Genomic DNA, 17,740 nt, shown 5'->3' on the forward strand with positions numbered 1-17,740 from the left:
AGACTAGACTATAGACTAGACTATAGACTAGACTATAGACTAGACTATAGACTAGACTATAGACTAGACTATAGACTAGACAATAGACTAGACTATAGACTAGACTAGGCTATAGACTAGACTATAGACTAGACTATATACTAGACTATAGACTAGACTATAGACTATTTTTTTAAGGGTTTCCACTTAATCCGGGCTCAGCATACTCATTTTCTTGTTTCTTTGTTTAATATTATAAAAAATTTAAAAAGTTCCTTTTAAAGAACGAGAAAGTACCAAAAAGACCCTTTTATGGGTTCTCAGATAATTCGGGCTCTATATACTTAACTTAATGTTTCTAAGTTTAATTATATAGATAATTTAAAAAGTACTTTATGAAGAACTATTACAAATTCATTACATCCTTACTATTATAATAGGGGTTTGTAGGGTTTGGATAATAACGTTTAATACGTAAATAATTATTAACTAATTAATTGAAATAATTAAGTTGTTTATGGAATTTCATAATATTTAAATCACTTATATAGTCTCGACTACAAGAAAATCCATATAATACGCTATACCAGTGATTTCAGAAAGCTCCAGTATGAGGATCTATAATATAAGAACTGGAGATTTCAGAAAGCTCCAGTATAAGGATCTAAAATATAAGAACTAAAGTCTACAATAAATCGTCACTTAAGTTATTTAAAGTCTAATTTATGTCAAAATGTTTAAACAGGAAATGATGCTTAGACGTTGAAAGTATTTGCAATTCGTTGTAGGATCAAACTTCTTTGGTCAATCCGGTCTATAAAGATGCAGGGTATAAAAGTATAGTTTATAATCTTATCAATGAAATAACAATTAAACAAAATTAAGATGGACTTTGTTTTGTTATTGTTTTACATTATATTTTCGTTTGGAAACATTCAATGTTCTGATCAGTGTTATGATCATTGTTTTAGTTGACAATAGATATTGAGTTTATATATACAGCACGTGTCAATGACAGTTGATCAATTATAGACCTACCTCTATAGAATTCAAAACGGTCATTTATTTCTTAGAATAATATCGTATTTTTAAAACGTTATTTTATAGTAGACTATACTTTTTTAAAGTTAATGAATCTGGTTTTTAAGTAAGTTCTTCTTAATCGCTATATATTTTTTATATCTAGAAAGATAGATAGACCGACGGAATATACATTTATACTTTTATCGGATTTAAGTCACTTATAATCAAAACCGATTATTTGTCGGTTCTTACATCTCTAAATCTTTTTATAATATTATTTCTTAAAGGCGATAAGATTATGCGACCAAATCAATGAATATTTGCGGTATGTACGCTACCTCCCGCTGATAAAGAGAGTGAGTACAATATTAAACTACCAGAGGCGATTAAAAGAATTGCAATAGACTCAGAACAAAATTTTGATAATACAAAGTAAATATTTATAAACTCCAATCATTTAGTAAGAAAGCGTTAAAGAAAACACACACAATATGTTTTGGGAATTATTAATCGGTTCCCTTACCTTTCTACTGGTCTTAGACTATTTTAATAAAAAACATCGTGAGGAGTTATTTAAAAAAGCAGGCATTAAAGGTCCCAAACCCCTGCCGTTAGTGGGTAATGTTCTATTAGCCCTAGGCAATAGTACAACACGTAAGTTTGAAACTTTTCCAAATTGTTGCTCTCATAGCCTTATTAATATATGTTATATATTTCTAGATGTCTTTGAATTTTTAAGGGTCTTAAGCGAAAACTATGGCAAAGTAGTACGTTTGTGGATTTTTGGTGATTGTGTTATTTTACTACGAGATGTTAAATATTTTGAAAGTATTCTCAGCAGCCAGCAGGTCATTAAAAAAGATTCCTTATATGATCTTTTAAAATGTTGGCTAGGCGATGGTTTACTAATAAGTTCTGGCTCTAAGTGGCATGCACGTCGTAAGATCATAACACCCACTTATCATTTCAAAATTTTAGAACAATTTGTAGAAGTATTTGATCAACAGAGTTGTATTATGGTCAACAGATTAAAAGACAAGGCTGATGGTAAAACCCCTTTAAATATGTTTCCCATAGTATGTTTAACGGCTTTGGATATTATAGCCGAAACTGCCATGGGTGTTAAGATTAATGCTCAAGAGAATCCTAATTTCCCCTATGCCAAAGCAGTGACAGAGTAAGTTTGTTTTTAGTTAAACTTTTCTAAACAATTTTTTATAAAAATTATTCTTCTTTCAGTGTAGCCGATATTATAGCTACTCGTTTTATGAAACCAGCTCAACGTTTTGAGTTCCTTTTTAGATTATTAGAATATAGAAGTTATCGCAAGATGAAACAAAGTATTGAAATTATGCATAATTTTACGGATAAAGTTATTAGAGAGAGACGTGAAGCTTTGGAGAAATCAATTAAAGATGGTACCTTTGTGGCCATGAGTAAGTACAAGAGAAAAGAACACAATAGAGTGGTCTATAGTCTGGACTATAGAGTAGTCTATAGTCTGGACTATAGAGTAGTGTGGACTATGTATAGTAGTCTATAGTCTGGACTATGTATGGTAGTCAATAGTCTGGACTATGTATGGTAGTCAATAGTCAGGACTATAGAGTAGTCTATAGTATGGACTAAAGAGTAGTCTATAGTCTGGATTATAGAGTAGTCTATAGTTTGGACTATAGAGTAGTCTATAGTCTGGACTATAGAGTAGTCTATAGGATGGACTAAAGAGTAGTCTATAGTCTGGACTATAGAGCAGTCTATAGTCTGGAGTAGTCTATAGTTTGGACTATAGAGTAGTCTATAGTCTGGACTATAGAGTAGTCTATAGTCTGGACTATAGAGTAGTCTATAGTCTGGACTATAGAGTAGTCTATAGTCTGGACTATAGAGTAGTCTACAGTCTGGACTATAGAGTAGTCTATAGTCTGGACTACAGAGTAGTCTATAGTCTGGACCATACAGTCGTCTATAGTCTGGACTATACAGTAGTCTATAGTCTGGACTATGGAGTAGTCTATAGTCTGGATTTTAGAGTAGTCTATAGTCTACACTATAGAGTAATCTATAGTCTGGACTATAGAAGAGTCTATAGTCTGAAATCTATAGTCTGGACTATAGAGTAGTCTTTAGTCTGGACTATAGAGTAGTCTATAGCCTCGTCTATAGTCTGCGCTATAGAGTAGACTATAGTCTGGACTATAGAGTTCTCTATAGTCTGGACTATAGAGTTCTCTATAGTCTGGACTATAGAGTTCTCTATAGTCTGGACTATAGAGTTCTCTTTAGTCTGGACTATAGAGTTGTCTATAGTCTGGGCTATAGAGTGGTCTATAGTATGGAGTCTAGATTAAAGTATTTTAAAAACTTTTTTTAAACCAAATCATTCACTTTCTACTCCGATTTTCAGCCAATGCCACAGACGACATGGGCGTTAAGAAACGCATGGCCTTTCTAGATGTACTCCTACAATCTACTGTAGCCGGCAAACCACTAACCAATGAAGATATACGTGAAGAAGTCGATACTTTTATGTTTGAAGGTCATGATACCACTACTAGTGGTATATCACATACTTTATATCTTTTGGCACGACATCCAGAGGTACAACAAAAAGTCTTTGAAGAAATTCTACAAATTATAGGAAACGATAAAGATAAACCGGTGACAATGAGAGAATTACAAGATTTAAAATATTTAGATGTGGTTATAAAGGAAAGTTTACGTTTATATCCACCAGTACCTATGATTGGACGTATTACCGAGCAAGATGTAGAATTGGGTGAGTATTGTTTGTTTGAGGGAATTTTTATAGAATTTGTTTTGATTTTTGTTTTGTTTTGATTTAGATGGCAAAATCATACCCGCTAATGTTAATATAAGTTTACTTATTTATGCCGCCTGCCGAGATCCAGACTATTTTACTAAACCCAATGATTTTATACCGGAACGTTTTATGACAAACACTTTGGATCAGATTAACACCTTCGCCTATGTACCCTTTTCGGCTGGACCACGCAATTGTATTGGACAAAAGTTTGCCGTATTAGAAATGAAAAGTACTATTAGTAAAATGATTAGACATTTTGAATTGTTACCCTTGGGTGAAGAAGTGGTGCCGGTTATGAATTTGATTTTACGTTCGGCTACGGGTATTAATATGGGTTTGAAACCTAGAGTTTATTAAGTTTTTAGTATTATTGTGTATATATTTTTATAATAAAATATTTTAAATTAAAAAGTTTATAAAGTTTTTCAATAAATTTTCTAAAGGGTATTTCATATACACTTCATTTGATTCTCTATGAAAAAGTGAATTTGAAAAGTGAACTTGAGAACTGTTATCAGCAACATGCAGTGTTGCCACTATTGACCCAGTTCACATTGAAGTCCCAAGTTGATCTGTTTTTGTTATAAACTTGATAACAATCTTGAAAAAAATCTGTTCATACTAAAGCATCAATTGAAGCTGTAGATAAGTTTACACATTTTGCATTATATATTATTGTATTTGTAATTAATAACAAACTATTATTAACAAATCATAATTAAATTCAAAACTTACAATTCATTAATATATTTATTTTTTCATTCTAAAGGGGAATCGTCTATTAAACAAAAAAACAATAACAATTTATTTAAAACAACAGTTTTAAAACTGTTGTTAGTGAGACAACATCAATAATTTCTCGAAAATCGGATTGAAATTCTTAAAAGTGTAAATAATGTGGCTTTTTAGCGGTTTTGTTCTGTTTGTGTGTATTTTAATATGGGATTATCTAAGCAAAAGAAGACGTTATCGGATTTTTAGCGAATCTCGTATACCGGGTCCGTCCTTTACTTTGCCAATAATAGGAGATGTAATCGTGACCATAGGAAATGATACATTAAGTAAATAACTTAAAATTTATAAAATTTCGTTTTTTTAATATTATTTGCATTGTTTCGGACGCGAATCGGAAAAAGGAATTCGTGATTTCTTTACGATTAAGTAATTTTTGTGATAGTGAACTTTAAATGGAAACTATGGCCAATTATGGACCGATTCAAAAACTCGAACAGAATGATTTATATAAATACAAATTGTATTCCGTAGAGTTCTTTATGATTAAGTGATTTTAAGAAAAGGGATTTGTAAATTTGCTATTACCCATATGACCAACATTAGAGTCCTATTTTATACCGATATCATTATTATTTTTTAAAGACACGCATGTTACCGATATCGGGAATCGACGGAAAACTGATTTATACATACGGACAGACAGACATGCACACAAACGGACATGGCTTTAGCTATGGCCAATTATGGTCCGAATGATATAATTAAATAACACATTTGATTCAAATTGTATTCCATTGATTTCTCTACGATTAAGTGTTTTTAAGAAAAAAGGATTTATACGTTTGCTATGGGAACCACATAAGAGTCCAATTTTATCCCTTTATCATTATTAATTATTGAAGGATCTTACCGATATCCGGGATCGACGAAAAACTGATTTATACATACGGACAGACAGACATGCACACAAACGGGCATGGCTAATTTATCTATTAACATATGGCCAATTATGGACCGAATGATTTATATAAATACAAAACACATTGAAATCAAATTGTATTCCGTTGAGTTCTTTACGCTTAAGTGGACATTAGAGTCCAATTTTATTCCGATTATCATTATTAATTCTTAAAGACACGGATCTTACCAATATCGGGAATCCACGCAAAACTGATTTATACATACGGACAGACAGACATGCACACAAACGGATATGGCTAATTTAACTTTACTATCTATAAGGAATCGGATTGCATATAACTTATAATGCGGTCTGTCATAGAATTCCATTCCGATCGAAAATGGAACTATAACTTGTAAATATATCTATAAAAACTTATAGAAATAATAACATTAAACTATTGTCAATTACACGTTGAAAATGTGAAGTGATTTCATTCTGAAAAAAAGTTGTCATATTCTTTTTTTGAAAAAGAAAATTAGGAAAGATAATTCCAATTTCGATAAGAATGGAATTCTGTGACATTCCTGTATACCTAAGGAATCTTTAATATCAAATTTAAAAACAAGTTAATACTTACCATTAGAATATAGCACGTAAATTGGAAGTAAATTTCGGAAGGTTGTTAATCCTACATATAGATATATATCAAGTTGCTACAATTCTCTCGAAAGTTATTGTCACATTTTACTGTTTTACTGAATATGTTGCTGAATTGTAATAGATATTGTATACAGCTTTCATTATAAGCATCAGATTGGTTTTCGAAACTGATGTTTTTTATGGAGTCTTAAGACATTTAAGAACCGCACTCTACAAAATTTGAAAAAAATGATAAATTTAACATAAAAAATCATTTTTATCTACTTTTAACTTAATCTCATTAGTTTCAAATGATTTATTGATAATAAATAAGGGATTGGACGGACCTCTTATGGATAGAATCTGTCGAGATATTTTGATTCCAAAAGAAAAGCTTTTTATATCAAAGTTTATCGCTTAATATGAGCATTCTTTTTCCCAAGGAGACCTTAGATGGGACCAATGTTCGTCTTACACTTTGATAGCTATCAGGCCTGTTTTACGCTCCATTTAATTCAATAGCCGTATAGCGATATATACAACGATGAAAGATGAGAAACTCCACACAAAAAGTATTAGGGTCCGCTGCGATTCCCTTTAAAGCAAGTAATTCAAAACCCGAGGAACTTACTTTGAGGAACCAGAGACCTACTTCTAAAGGTTATATCTGTCAGTACCATTGTTTGTTGTTGTTGTAACAGGTGGGCTGTAACTGGATGTTCTTCTCTGGGGAAAAAAACTTCAGGTTGATAAAGTTGTTGCTGAGTTGACAATCTTTGTCCGATTGAGAATCGGGTCGGTCCGGAGCGGAGACCCAATTGTCGTGAGATCATCCCTTGTTTGTTAGCACTGTCATGCCCTCCTTTTTCATGGACATAAATACTGATGAAAAACCCTCATATAGCGATATATGATTTTCCTTTTGCAATTCTATATATAAACATTCTTGTGATTTACTTCACAAGAATGTTAAGTGTATAGATAAAGTGTAAAAGTGTTATTAGACTAAGTTCAATATGGATCAGATCATGGATTCAGACACCGAAGGAACACATAATGTGTTCTACTTTAAGACGTCAATGTGTTGCTTCTAAAGGGTCGTGTGCATTGTAAAATATAGCCATTTCTGGACTCTAACCCAATGTGTATAAAATCGAATGGACTCAAAATGTAAAACGGACTTTGAAAACCGATTATCTTAAATTTCATATAAAATTTCATAAAATCTTATTTTTATCCCCTTTCTAGATGTCTTTGCCCTATTGCAACGTCTTGGTGCCCAATTCGGTAAAGTATTTCGCATATGGATATTTCATCGCGTCTTAGTTATAGTCAAGGATCCCAAATATTTTGAAGTAATTCTAAGCAGTCAACATTTGATTAAGAAACCTTTCATATACGATATGCTATCCTGTTGGCTAGGCGATGGTTTACTCTTAAGTTACGGTCGCAAATGGCATGCTCGACGTAAAATTCTAACACCAACATATCATTTTAAGATTTTGGAAAACTTCGTTGAAGTTTACGATCGTCAAAGCAAAGTTTTAGTTAAGAAATTGCAGACGAAAGCAGATGGTAAAACAACATTTGATATATTCCCAGTAATATGTTTAACGGCACTGGATATTATTGCCGAAACGGCTATGGGAGTAAAAATTAATGCTCAAGATAATCCACATTTTCCATATGCAAGTGCGGTGAAAGAGTGAGTTCGATATGATATGTTATTAACAGAGGATTTAAAATGAAATATATTTCCATATTACAGGGCCACAAATATACTTGCAACGCGTACCGTAAGACCTCTACTCTATTATGACATCACCTTTTTATTGACAGAATTTCGCTTATATCTAAAGCTAAGGAAAAGTATAAAAATAATGCACGATTTTACCAATAAAGTCATAAATGAACGTAGAGCAACTATGATCTACGAAAAACAAAATAAAGAAGGTAAATCATGTCAAATAAAATCTAGCTAATATTATACTTCCTATTATAAATGTATATCTTTCAGTTCCAATTCGTGATTTGGCTGAAGGTCAAAAGAAACGTTTAGCCTTTCTCGATGTTCTACTAGAGGCCACTATAGATGGCAAACCCTTGTCACAAGAGGATATACGTGAAGAAGTTGATACCTTCATGTTTGAGGGTCATGACACCACTACTAGTGGTATATCATTTTGTTTATATCTCCTCTCACGTCATGCCTCCATACAGCAGAAAGTATTTAAGGAAATTTTGGAGGTTTTGGGTCCAGATAAATATAAATCCATTACCATGAGAGATTTACATAATCTTAAATATTTAGAAGCTGTTATTAAAGAAAGTTTGCGTTTGTATCCTTCAGTGCCCATAATAGGACGTCAAACTGTGGAGGACATACAAATCGGTATGCCTAAACTTCTCAAATAATTTCCCATAACCTATTTCTTATATGAAAATATGTTTTATTTCAGGCAATCAAATCATTCCCGCCAATTGTACTATTGGTATGCTCGTTTATGCTGCCGGTCGTGATCCCGATTATTTCAAACAACCTAATGAATTTAATCCCGAACGTTTTTACAGTGAATCACCCGATACCATTAACTCGTTTGCCTATGTTCCTTTCTCGGCTGGACCGCGTAATTGTATTGGACAAAAATTTGCAATGCTCGAAATGAAGAGTACCATTAGTCGTGTATTGCGTCATTTTGAACTTTTACCTTCCGGCGAGGATGTTGTACAAGTTTTAAGTTTAATTTTACGTTCTGTAAATGGGGTGCAATTAGCTTTAAGGCCACGTAAAGATTGACAATAAAATAAATTTATTTTTTATAAATTTATTTTTAATGGAATATAAAACATAAATTTATTTTTAATGGAATATAAAACATAGATAGATAGATAGATAGATAGATAGATAGATAGATAGATAGATAGATAGATAGATAGATAGATAGATAGATAGATAGATAGATAGATAGATAGATAGATAGATAGATAGATAGATAGATAGATAGATAGATAGATAGATAGATAGATAGATAGATAGATAGATAGATAGATAGATAGATAGATAGATAGATAGATAGATAGATAGATAGATAGATAGATAGATAGATAGATAGATAGATAGATAGATACTGGTAAAGGTAAATGGTAAAGGCTAATTCTTCAAAGTTTACACCCTGAAGACAACTGGAGAATGCTGCCATCAACCCGTCTAACACTCTAAAATATTCATCCCTTTTTACTTTATAAAGATATATAAAAGAGATATGAGTACATTCCCTCTTTGGGTAGCCCTAAAAAATTACATAATTTTCCACGCAACATTGTAAAACCGGTAAAAATGTAATTGTCTATAAACTTATTGACCTAGAACTTGAAAAAAATAACAAGTTTTATTATTAAGGTTATTGTATTAGATGGAATTTGAAACATAGAACAAGTTTTTATTTTAATTGCAAACATTTAAAAATACGTTACATTTAAATTGTTGTTTTGTATTTTTTGTTTTTTCCTTAAAAACTGGTGATACCCAGTAAAAAAATTTTCAAATTTTTGTTAATGAGAATTTGAGGTAATGTAGTTATTTCATACATTACTTTGTAATAAGGGGTCGTTATTATTATATATTTTTTTTTTTTAATAGGATTTTTGGAACAACTTGTTAATGGGTAACGGAGTAGGAAATTGCTGTAAGACCGGTTTTAAAAAAGGAAAAGTCGATAAGAAGCTATTCTTTGAAAAAGGTAAAAGGTACACTTTGCTACTTACTAGGTAGTTAAAGTTTTTGCTGGGCACTTTCAATAACGATCGAATATTTTAATTTGAATACTATTAAAATTTGGAGGACTGTAACTTTTGTTGTAATACAAGAATTTCAACCACATACATATATTTGTATATACATATATACAAAGTCCAAGTTAAAACTTGTATTTGTATTAAAATGTGAGAGTTTTCATTTTAAGAAATTTATAAACATAAATTTTCTTTATTTTTCTAATGAATTCAAATATTCTCACCGATTTAGGGGGACAAATGAAAGTCGAATTTGGACTAAAATATATATTTCTCAAAACATGTTTATAATTTCATTAATTCCTGATTAATTAGTTTTTTATTTTAAAAATTTTAAATTCTCTCTATGAAATACTCCCTGTTTTTTAAAATTTATATACAATTTCAAGTTAATATAAACATTCGGCATTTTAAAATCACCGGTTAGTCTTTGTAAATCTGTTAATGTTAGAACTTTTAATAAAAAAATGTTTTTTCCTTTAATTTTAATAATTTTAACAATTTTTGCACTCGCCGATTATTTAAAGAAAAAACGTATAAAGAAAATTTTAGAAGCCGGTGGTGCAAGTGATTCTAAATTTACACTGCCTCTATTGGGCGATATCTTACTATTTATAGGCTTAAATGTAAAAAGTATACAACAACAACAACCAACAAATCAAAAACTAAACTTTTAAAATAATTACATAACTAAAAATTTTCAGATCTTACTCAATTCTTAATGAATTGTCAACTTAAATATGGCAAAATCTATTGTTTATGGTCACTTAATAAATGTATTTTAGTATTACAAGATGCCGACTATATCCAGCATATTGTAACTAGTCCAAATCTTGTTAAAAAACCATTTTTCTACAATCAATTATCATTATGGCTGGGTGATGGTTTACTTTTAAGTTCGGGTTCAAAATGGCAAAAACGTCGTAAGATTATTATACCCACCTTCAACTATAAATTACTAGAACAATTTGTCAAAATATTTGATCAACAGGCCCATGATATGATTCATCAGCTACATGATAAAGCCAATGGTAAACAAGCTATTAACATAGTACCCATAATATGTTCAACAGCTTTAAATATTTTACTTAAAACAACTATGGGTGTTGAAATGAGTAAGCACAGTCCCGATGGTTTAGCCTTTTTGGCAGCTTTAGAGAGGTACTTAAATTTTAGCTACAAATCTACAGTTTTATTTATATTCTTCCTAATAGTATTTTTCATATCGCTGGATCACGTTTTCTAAAACCTTTGGAACATTTCGATTTCACCTTTAAGCTATTATCCTATAAAACTTACACAAAACTTCTATCAAATGTTCAGATAATACACAAATTTACCGAAAAACTTATCAATGAGAGAAGAACCGAATTAACGACAACAATTAAAGATAAATATCTTGATCAGAATGGTAAGTAAACAAGATCAGAGTTGAAGACCCTCAAAAACAAAGCTCTATTTACCTTAAACAACAAAAGGCTTTCTATAAATAATTGTTTGCAAACAGCAGTTTTCTTTCGAAAATTGTTTAAAACAACAGTTTTCTATAGACAATTGTACGCAACAACAGTTTTCTATAGAAAATTGTTCGCAACAACAGTTTTCTTTACAAAATTGTTCGCAACAATAATTTTCTATAGAAAAACAGTTTTAAATAGAAAATAGTTTGCAACAACAGTTTTTTAAAGAAAATTGTTCGCAACAACAGTTTTCTATAGAAAATTGCTCGCAACAATAGTTTTTTTAAAGAAAATTGTTCGCAACAACAGTTTTCTTTACAAAATTGTTCGCAACAACAATTTTCTATAGAAAATTGTTCGCAACAACAATTTTCTATAGAAAATTGTTCGCAACAACAATTTTCTATAGAAAATTGTTCGCAACAACAATTTTCTATAGAAAATTGTTCGCAGCAACAGTTTTCTATAGAAAATTGTTTGCAGCAACAGTTTTCTACAGAAAATTGTTCGCAGCAACAGTTTTCTACAGAAAATTGTTCGCAGCAACCGTTTTCTATAGAAAATTGTTCGCAGCAACAGTTTTCTATAGAAAATTGTTCGCAGCAACAGTTTTCTATAGAAACTTGTTCGCAACAACAGTTTTCTATAGAAACTTGTTCGCAACAACAGTTTTCTATTGAAAATTTTTTGCAACAACAGTTTTATATAGTAAATTGTTCGCAAAACAGTTTTTTAAAGAAAATTGTTCGCAACAAAAGTTTTTTAAAGAAAATTGTTCGCAACAACAATTTTCTATAGAAAAACAGTTTTAAATAGAAAATTGTTCGCAACAACAGTTTTCTATAGAAAATTGTTCGCAACAACAGTTTTCTATAGAAAATTGTTCGCAACAACAGTTTTCTATAGAAAATTGTTCGCAACAACAGTTTTCTATAGAAAATTGTTCGAAAAAGAAAGATTCTTTATTTTTGCATTCAAATTTTCCCCTAACTAGCAAATGAATATGAGGAAATAGGCATCAAGAAGTACCTGACATTTTTAGACATACTCCTGCAATCGACCATAGACGGCAAACCTTTAACTAATGAAGATATTCACTAAGAAGTTAATAATTTTACATTTGAAGGACATGACACCACAACCTGTACTATATCCTTTATTCTCTATTTACTTTCACGTCATCCTGAGGTACAACAAAAAGTATACGAGGAAATATTAAGTATAATAGGCCCCGACAAAAATAAATCTGTTGTCATGGGTGAACTGCATAAGCTTAAATATTTGGAATGTGTTATAAAGGAGGCATTACGTTTATATCCACCGGGTCCAATTATTGGACGAACAACAGAGGAAGATTTTAAAATTGGTAAGTGGAGAAAGTTTTTAATACAAAGGTATATTTTAATTATTTCTGTATTTTTTTTTAGGAAATAACATTATACCCCGTGGTACTAATATTATTATATTGATTTATATGATGTGCCGGGATCCTGATTATTTTCCCCGCCCTAATGATTTTATACCTGAACGTTTTTCTGCCGAAAATATTGAAAAAATTCATCCCTTTGCCTTTTTGCCATTTAGTTGGGGTCCTCGTAATTGTATTGGACAAAAATTTGCTATTTTGGAAATCAAATCCATAGTTAGTTGTCTACTGCGTCATTATGAGTTTTTGCCTTTGGGTCCCGATGTTGTTAGAATGGTAACGGTAGTTTTGCGTTCGTCCACTGGTATAAATATGGCTTTGAAAATAAGGAAATAATGAGCTTTGGACAAATTTAAAATGATATTTCACAAAAAAAGTTCCTGGCATTTAATTGATAAATTTTGCCGTCCGCTTTCATGTAGAATTTTATTTACTATATTCCATTCCTTTATCTTCCACTAAAAACACGTTCAAATAAAATTTTAACTATGTAAACAAAACTGCATTTATATCACTCTAATCCCATTTATACACTTGACCGGGAGTTGGTAATTTAGCAGCAAATTTGGCATCTTCACCAGCCAACAGTTTCTGTTGAACCAAATCAATTGGAGGATTAACCAAACGGCGAGGATCACGGGTGCAGTAGTAGTTGGCGGAGAGCACATGTGCGGGGCCACCGGGTACATCTGGTGGTGGTTGTGTACGATCGGCTAGACCATCTTCGAAACGCAAAGCCAATGTGTGTTCACGCTGAGAAATAGAAAAGCTTTTATTAACAGAAATCCTTTATGGCAGTAGCCAACCTTACATAACCCACTAGAGGTTTGATAGGTGCTTAGTTTTTCCAAATTCAAAGAATACTTACGCCCAACAAAAAGGCACGTATACGCTGGAGGAAAGGTCCAATATCACGGCGAGCCACTGACATTATTGTTTTAAACTTAAAATAAACAAATTTAGAGAAAAATTAATAAATATGAATGCAAAAAAATTTTACTCACAAAACTTACCTAGACAACAGAGTACTGCGCCGACAAATTTTAACTGCGTCAGGCAATAAAAGTGTCGGCGGTGGCTTAAAATCGACTGTAAGCCGGCCATATTTTCAACAACGTTTTTAAATTTTTAACGATTTTAAATATAAACGGAATCCGAGATATTAAAAACTAGATTTTTAGAAGTAAATATTTTAAAAATCGATATTGTCTACCAGTGTATGCAACTTTGGTATTCATGAATACTATTTTATGTAACTATTTCTCTCGTTATAAAACGCGTTTTCAAGAGATTTATTTTGAACTCATGAGAACTATTTTTATTTTAACTATTTTTATAGCCCTCACCTTCATGAGAATTCATTTTATTAAATCGAAAGCTTTAAAAATTAATAAACATAATTAGGGAATGAATTATTTTAGTGTTTTGCATGAAACATCTAAAAAGAACTTCTTAGAAAATATACAATTGCCAATCTCTTATGGACATTCTTCCAAGAGACCATCATGATCCCATTCTTAAGAGACAAATAATTACTTATTTAACATCATTTTTTATATTTTTTAAACTTTTAAATTTCACAAACAGACCAATCAACAATTTGCTACAAAAACTTTTTTGTTTGAAGTTCTACAGCGGATGATTCTCTTAAAAAAGTTGGCAACACTGAAAACAGCTGTACAATATTTACAAATTTTATTTTCATTATTTGCGCTTTTTGTTTACTAATTTATTGCCAAATTTTATATCGTTCTTGAAAATCAAATTAAAAAAATGACTACAAATCGTTCTATAACACAATCTAAAGAAGCTTTATTAAAATCCTATCAAGTGCGTCTAAAAGATGATGTAAAAAGTATGCTGGAAAATTTCGAAGGTAATATCCTCGTCTAGTTTATACTCAAACACCAACGTGATTTCATTTTACGATGCTCATACATATGCATTAGCTTTTCCAAACCTTCCCAAACACCCTCTCCCGTAAGGGCACAACATTCCTGTACAATACATTCGTGATAATCTAAGGCATTTCTTAAATCTAATAAATCAACAATTTGATGTTGCTTCAGAACTCCACCGGTCAAATCTTGTTTATTGAAAAATATTAGGAAAATCGCTTTTGATAACTCTGTACGCCACCACAACCAATTCAGTTCTTGAACAGCATAGGGTAGTCTCCGTATATCGCTGGAATCTATAACAAATATAATGGCTTTTGTAGTGTTTTCATTGTAGTGGCGCCATAAAACACGACTTTTAGGTTTAGCACCACCCACATCCCAAATTTTTAATAGATATTGCTTATATCTTAAAGATTCTACATTGAAACCTATGGTAGGTTGTATATTTTGTTGTTGTAAATTGTTAAGCAATGTATATAATAGAGTAGTTTTGCCAGCATTGTCCAAACCCAACATGCCCACATTAATTTCTTCCTGTTGTGAGTTGCGAAAAAAACGTGATAGAAATTGTCCCATAATTTAGGTTTGTCTTTTTAAAATTTAATATTCTTCCTTTAAGTTGATATGAACAACTAATTGTTTAGTATTATGAATAATTGATTCATTGTATCAATTGTTTTGTAAAGAGAGTTTGTATCATTTTTTTTGTTTATTTACCTCTGGGCACAGTTTTTGCGATAAGCTATTGTTCAAAAATACATATTTATCACATTGTTTATAGAGGGTGATAGTAGGGTTCTTAAAAATTAGTCATTAATAGGTGTTAAGTATTTACTCTTATTGTTATTTGGTTTATTCATAAGAATTTGTCAATTTTCATATTTCATAACAAAAGTTTTATGTTGATTGGGAGAAGATATTGTGAGAACTTAGACACAACTTCAGAACAATGACAGTACTAAAGAAAATTTAAGTATAAACAAAAGTTTACAAGAGAAGTTAAAGAATTTATTTGATAACTTCCTGAAAACTAATGAGACTTTTTAATTTTAGAAATTATTAAGCTGGCACGTGGTGAGGGTGACTCCCAAATATCGAAAACCACTCAATGTGAACAAGACACATATGAGATGCAAGTTCGTGCTGCTAATATTGGTAAGTATTGGAGAATATTTCGAGTTCTAACTAACGAAATAACAATCTATCGATCAATCAATCTATCTATCTATCTATCTATCTATCTATCTATCTATCTATTTATCTATCTATCTATCTATCTATCTATCTATCTATCTATCTATCTATCAATCTATCTATCTATCTATCTATCTATCTATCTATCTATCTATCTATCTATCTATCTATCTATCTATCTATCTATTTATCTATCTATCTATCTATCTATCTATCTATCTATCTATCTATCTATCTATAACTTTTTCTTTTCTATTTTCTAGTAAGAGCCGGTGAATCTCTAATGAAACTTGTTTCGGATATTAAACAGTATTTGATATTGAATGATTTTCATTCGGTTAATGAAGCGATTGCCAATAATTCACAACTTTTTCGTGCCACTCAAAGGGATTGTGATAAAAAGCTAACAAAACTTCGAGATGAAATGGCCATGGATTTATATGATTTGGAAGAGGAATATTATACGAGTATATTCAAATAGTATTTCCATAGTTTATAATTAATTTAATGATTTAATTAAAAGAAAATTTTCTAAAATTCAAATTATTATTGAAAAATACCAAAATAAAGGGTGAAAAATATAAAATTTTTATTTATTCTAGAGAAAGTTAATCTTAAAAATGTGTTATGTATGTATTTGTATTGTTTTCACCATGAGTTTTCACTATCACTTAAGTTAAATTATTTCATTTTATTAATATTAATATCAAAATAATACTTTATGAAAAATTTGTTCTCTTTTATAAACTATTTTTACATTATGCTACTCAGTTGCTCTTATTACGCCTTAACATTTCACGTAAATTATCGAGACCCTCATAAATACCATCTCCCCTGGTAGCGGAGGTACTCTGAATATGCCATATATGTTTTAGTTTGGGCAATTCCAATTGTTCAGCCAGTTCACTAACATTTAAAGCATTTGGCATATCCTGTTTATTGGCCAACACTAAAAGTACAACATTTCTTAATTCATAATTCTGCATAATCTCATGTAATTCCTCTCTGGCCGTTTCCACACGTGCCACATCCGAAGAGTCCACAACAAAAATGATGGCAGCCGTATTGGGAAAATAATGATACCACAAAGAACGTATTGTTTTCTGACCACCAATATCCCAAACAGTAAAAGAAATGTTTTTATATTCCACTGTCTCTACATTAAAGCCAATCGTAGGTATGGTAGAGATCACTTCACCCAATTTAAGTTTAAATAAAATAGTAGTTTTACCCGCACCATCTAAACCTAGCATTAGAATTCGCAGATTTTCTTTGCCGATAAATCTATCCAAGAGTTTGGTTATAATTAAACCCATTATATTTGTTAATAATTTAAATAACTAAATTAAGTAATTTATTAGTAAATAATTATTAACTGTTCGCGTTGTGAATATTAAGATTAAACTGTTTTAGTATAAAGAAAAATGTTTATTATATGTTTGATGATACATTTTTTTGTATTAACTGACGTGTTATTTTAAATCTTATTGAAAATGCTAACGATAAATGATGAAATTTTCTTACATATGGTTAAAACAATGGAATTTATTACTCACAGCAAAGATTTTTTCTATAATTTTAGAAAAAGAAATTAAAACGGCCTGTGGTCAGGGCGATTTCAAAATCCTCTCACACATATAAATTTAACCACATTAAGATAATTTGTTCAAAAAATAACGTTTATAGTTTTTTCATCCATGTGTGTATGTATGTATGTATGTATGTATGTATGTATGTATGTATGTATGTACGTATCTATCTATCTATCTATCTATCTATCTATCTATCTATCTATCTATCTATCTATCTATCTACCTATCAATCTATCTATCTATCTATCTATCTATCTATCTATCTATC

General features: G+C 30.8%; 6 protein-coding genes and 1 pseudogene across 6 annotated transcripts; 4 read left to right on the top strand and 3 right to left on the bottom strand.

Moving 5' to 3' along the window:
- Window positions 1–1,398: 1,398 nt before the first annotated feature.
- Window positions 1,399–4,243, top strand: LOC111689380 (probable cytochrome P450 4d14). Its single transcript, XM_023451853.2, has 5 exons — window positions 1,399–1,656; window positions 1,723–2,179; window positions 2,242–2,438; window positions 3,410–3,781; window positions 3,849–4,243. Exons 1-5 carry the CDS (start codon window positions 1,494–1,496, stop codon window positions 4,184–4,186), a joined length of 1,527 nt encoding a protein of 508 aa, XP_023307621.2. The 5' UTR covers window positions 1,399–1,493; the 3' UTR covers window positions 4,187–4,243.
- Window positions 4,244–4,640: 397 nt separating this feature from the next.
- LOC111689379 (cytochrome P450 4d2-like) lies at window positions 4,641–8,947 on the top strand. The gene is made up of 5 exons (XM_023451852.2): window positions 4,641–4,890; window positions 7,356–7,812; window positions 7,876–8,060; window positions 8,125–8,499; window positions 8,567–8,947. The coding sequence occupies exons 1-5, from the start codon at window positions 4,725–4,727 to the stop codon at window positions 8,902–8,904; spliced, it is 1,521 nt and encodes a 506-aa protein (XP_023307620.2). The 5' UTR covers window positions 4,641–4,724; the 3' UTR covers window positions 8,905–8,947.
- Window positions 8,948–10,620: 1,673 nt separating this feature from the next.
- LOC111689553 lies at window positions 10,621–13,224 on the top strand (annotated as a pseudogene).
- Window positions 13,193–13,855, bottom strand: LOC111689554 (NADH dehydrogenase [ubiquinone] 1 alpha subcomplex subunit 7). Its single transcript, XM_023452021.2, has 3 exons — window positions 13,799–13,855; window positions 13,654–13,728; window positions 13,193–13,538 (listed from the first exon to the last, which is right to left on the bottom strand). The coding sequence occupies exons 2-3, from the start codon at window positions 13,714–13,716 to the stop codon at window positions 13,302–13,304; spliced, it is 300 nt and encodes a 99-aa protein (XP_023307789.2). The 5' UTR covers window positions 13,717–13,728; window positions 13,799–13,855; the 3' UTR covers window positions 13,193–13,301.
- Window positions 13,856–14,477: 622 nt separating this feature from the next.
- On the top strand, window positions 14,478–16,496 carry LOC111689559 (mediator of RNA polymerase II transcription subunit 22). The gene is made up of 3 exons (XM_023452027.2): window positions 14,478–14,661; window positions 15,740–15,841; window positions 16,144–16,496. The coding sequence occupies exons 1-3, from the start codon at window positions 14,559–14,561 to the stop codon at window positions 16,359–16,361; spliced, it is 423 nt and encodes a 140-aa protein (XP_023307795.1). The 5' UTR covers window positions 14,478–14,558; the 3' UTR covers window positions 16,362–16,496.
- LOC124418901 (ADP-ribosylation factor 6-like) lies at window positions 14,655–15,313 on the bottom strand. The gene has a single exon (XM_046946767.1). It carries the CDS (start codon window positions 15,260–15,262, stop codon window positions 14,675–14,677), a length of 588 nt encoding a protein of 195 aa, XP_046802723.1. The 5' UTR covers window positions 15,263–15,313; the 3' UTR covers window positions 14,655–14,674.
- On the bottom strand, window positions 16,448–17,294 carry LOC111689563 (ADP-ribosylation factor 1-like). Its single transcript, XM_023452030.2, has one exon. The coding sequence runs from the start codon at window positions 17,194–17,196 to the stop codon at window positions 16,648–16,650; it is 549 nt and encodes a 182-aa protein (XP_023307798.2). The 5' UTR covers window positions 17,197–17,294; the 3' UTR covers window positions 16,448–16,647.
- Between the last annotated feature and the right edge of the window lie 446 nt (window positions 17,295–17,740).

This window comes from Lucilia cuprina, chromosome 3 (assembly GCF_022045245.1).
Source record: "Lucilia cuprina isolate Lc7/37 chromosome 3, ASM2204524v1, whole genome shotgun sequence".
NCBI classification, from domain to species: Eukaryota; Metazoa; Arthropoda; class Insecta; order Diptera; family Calliphoridae; genus Lucilia; species Lucilia cuprina.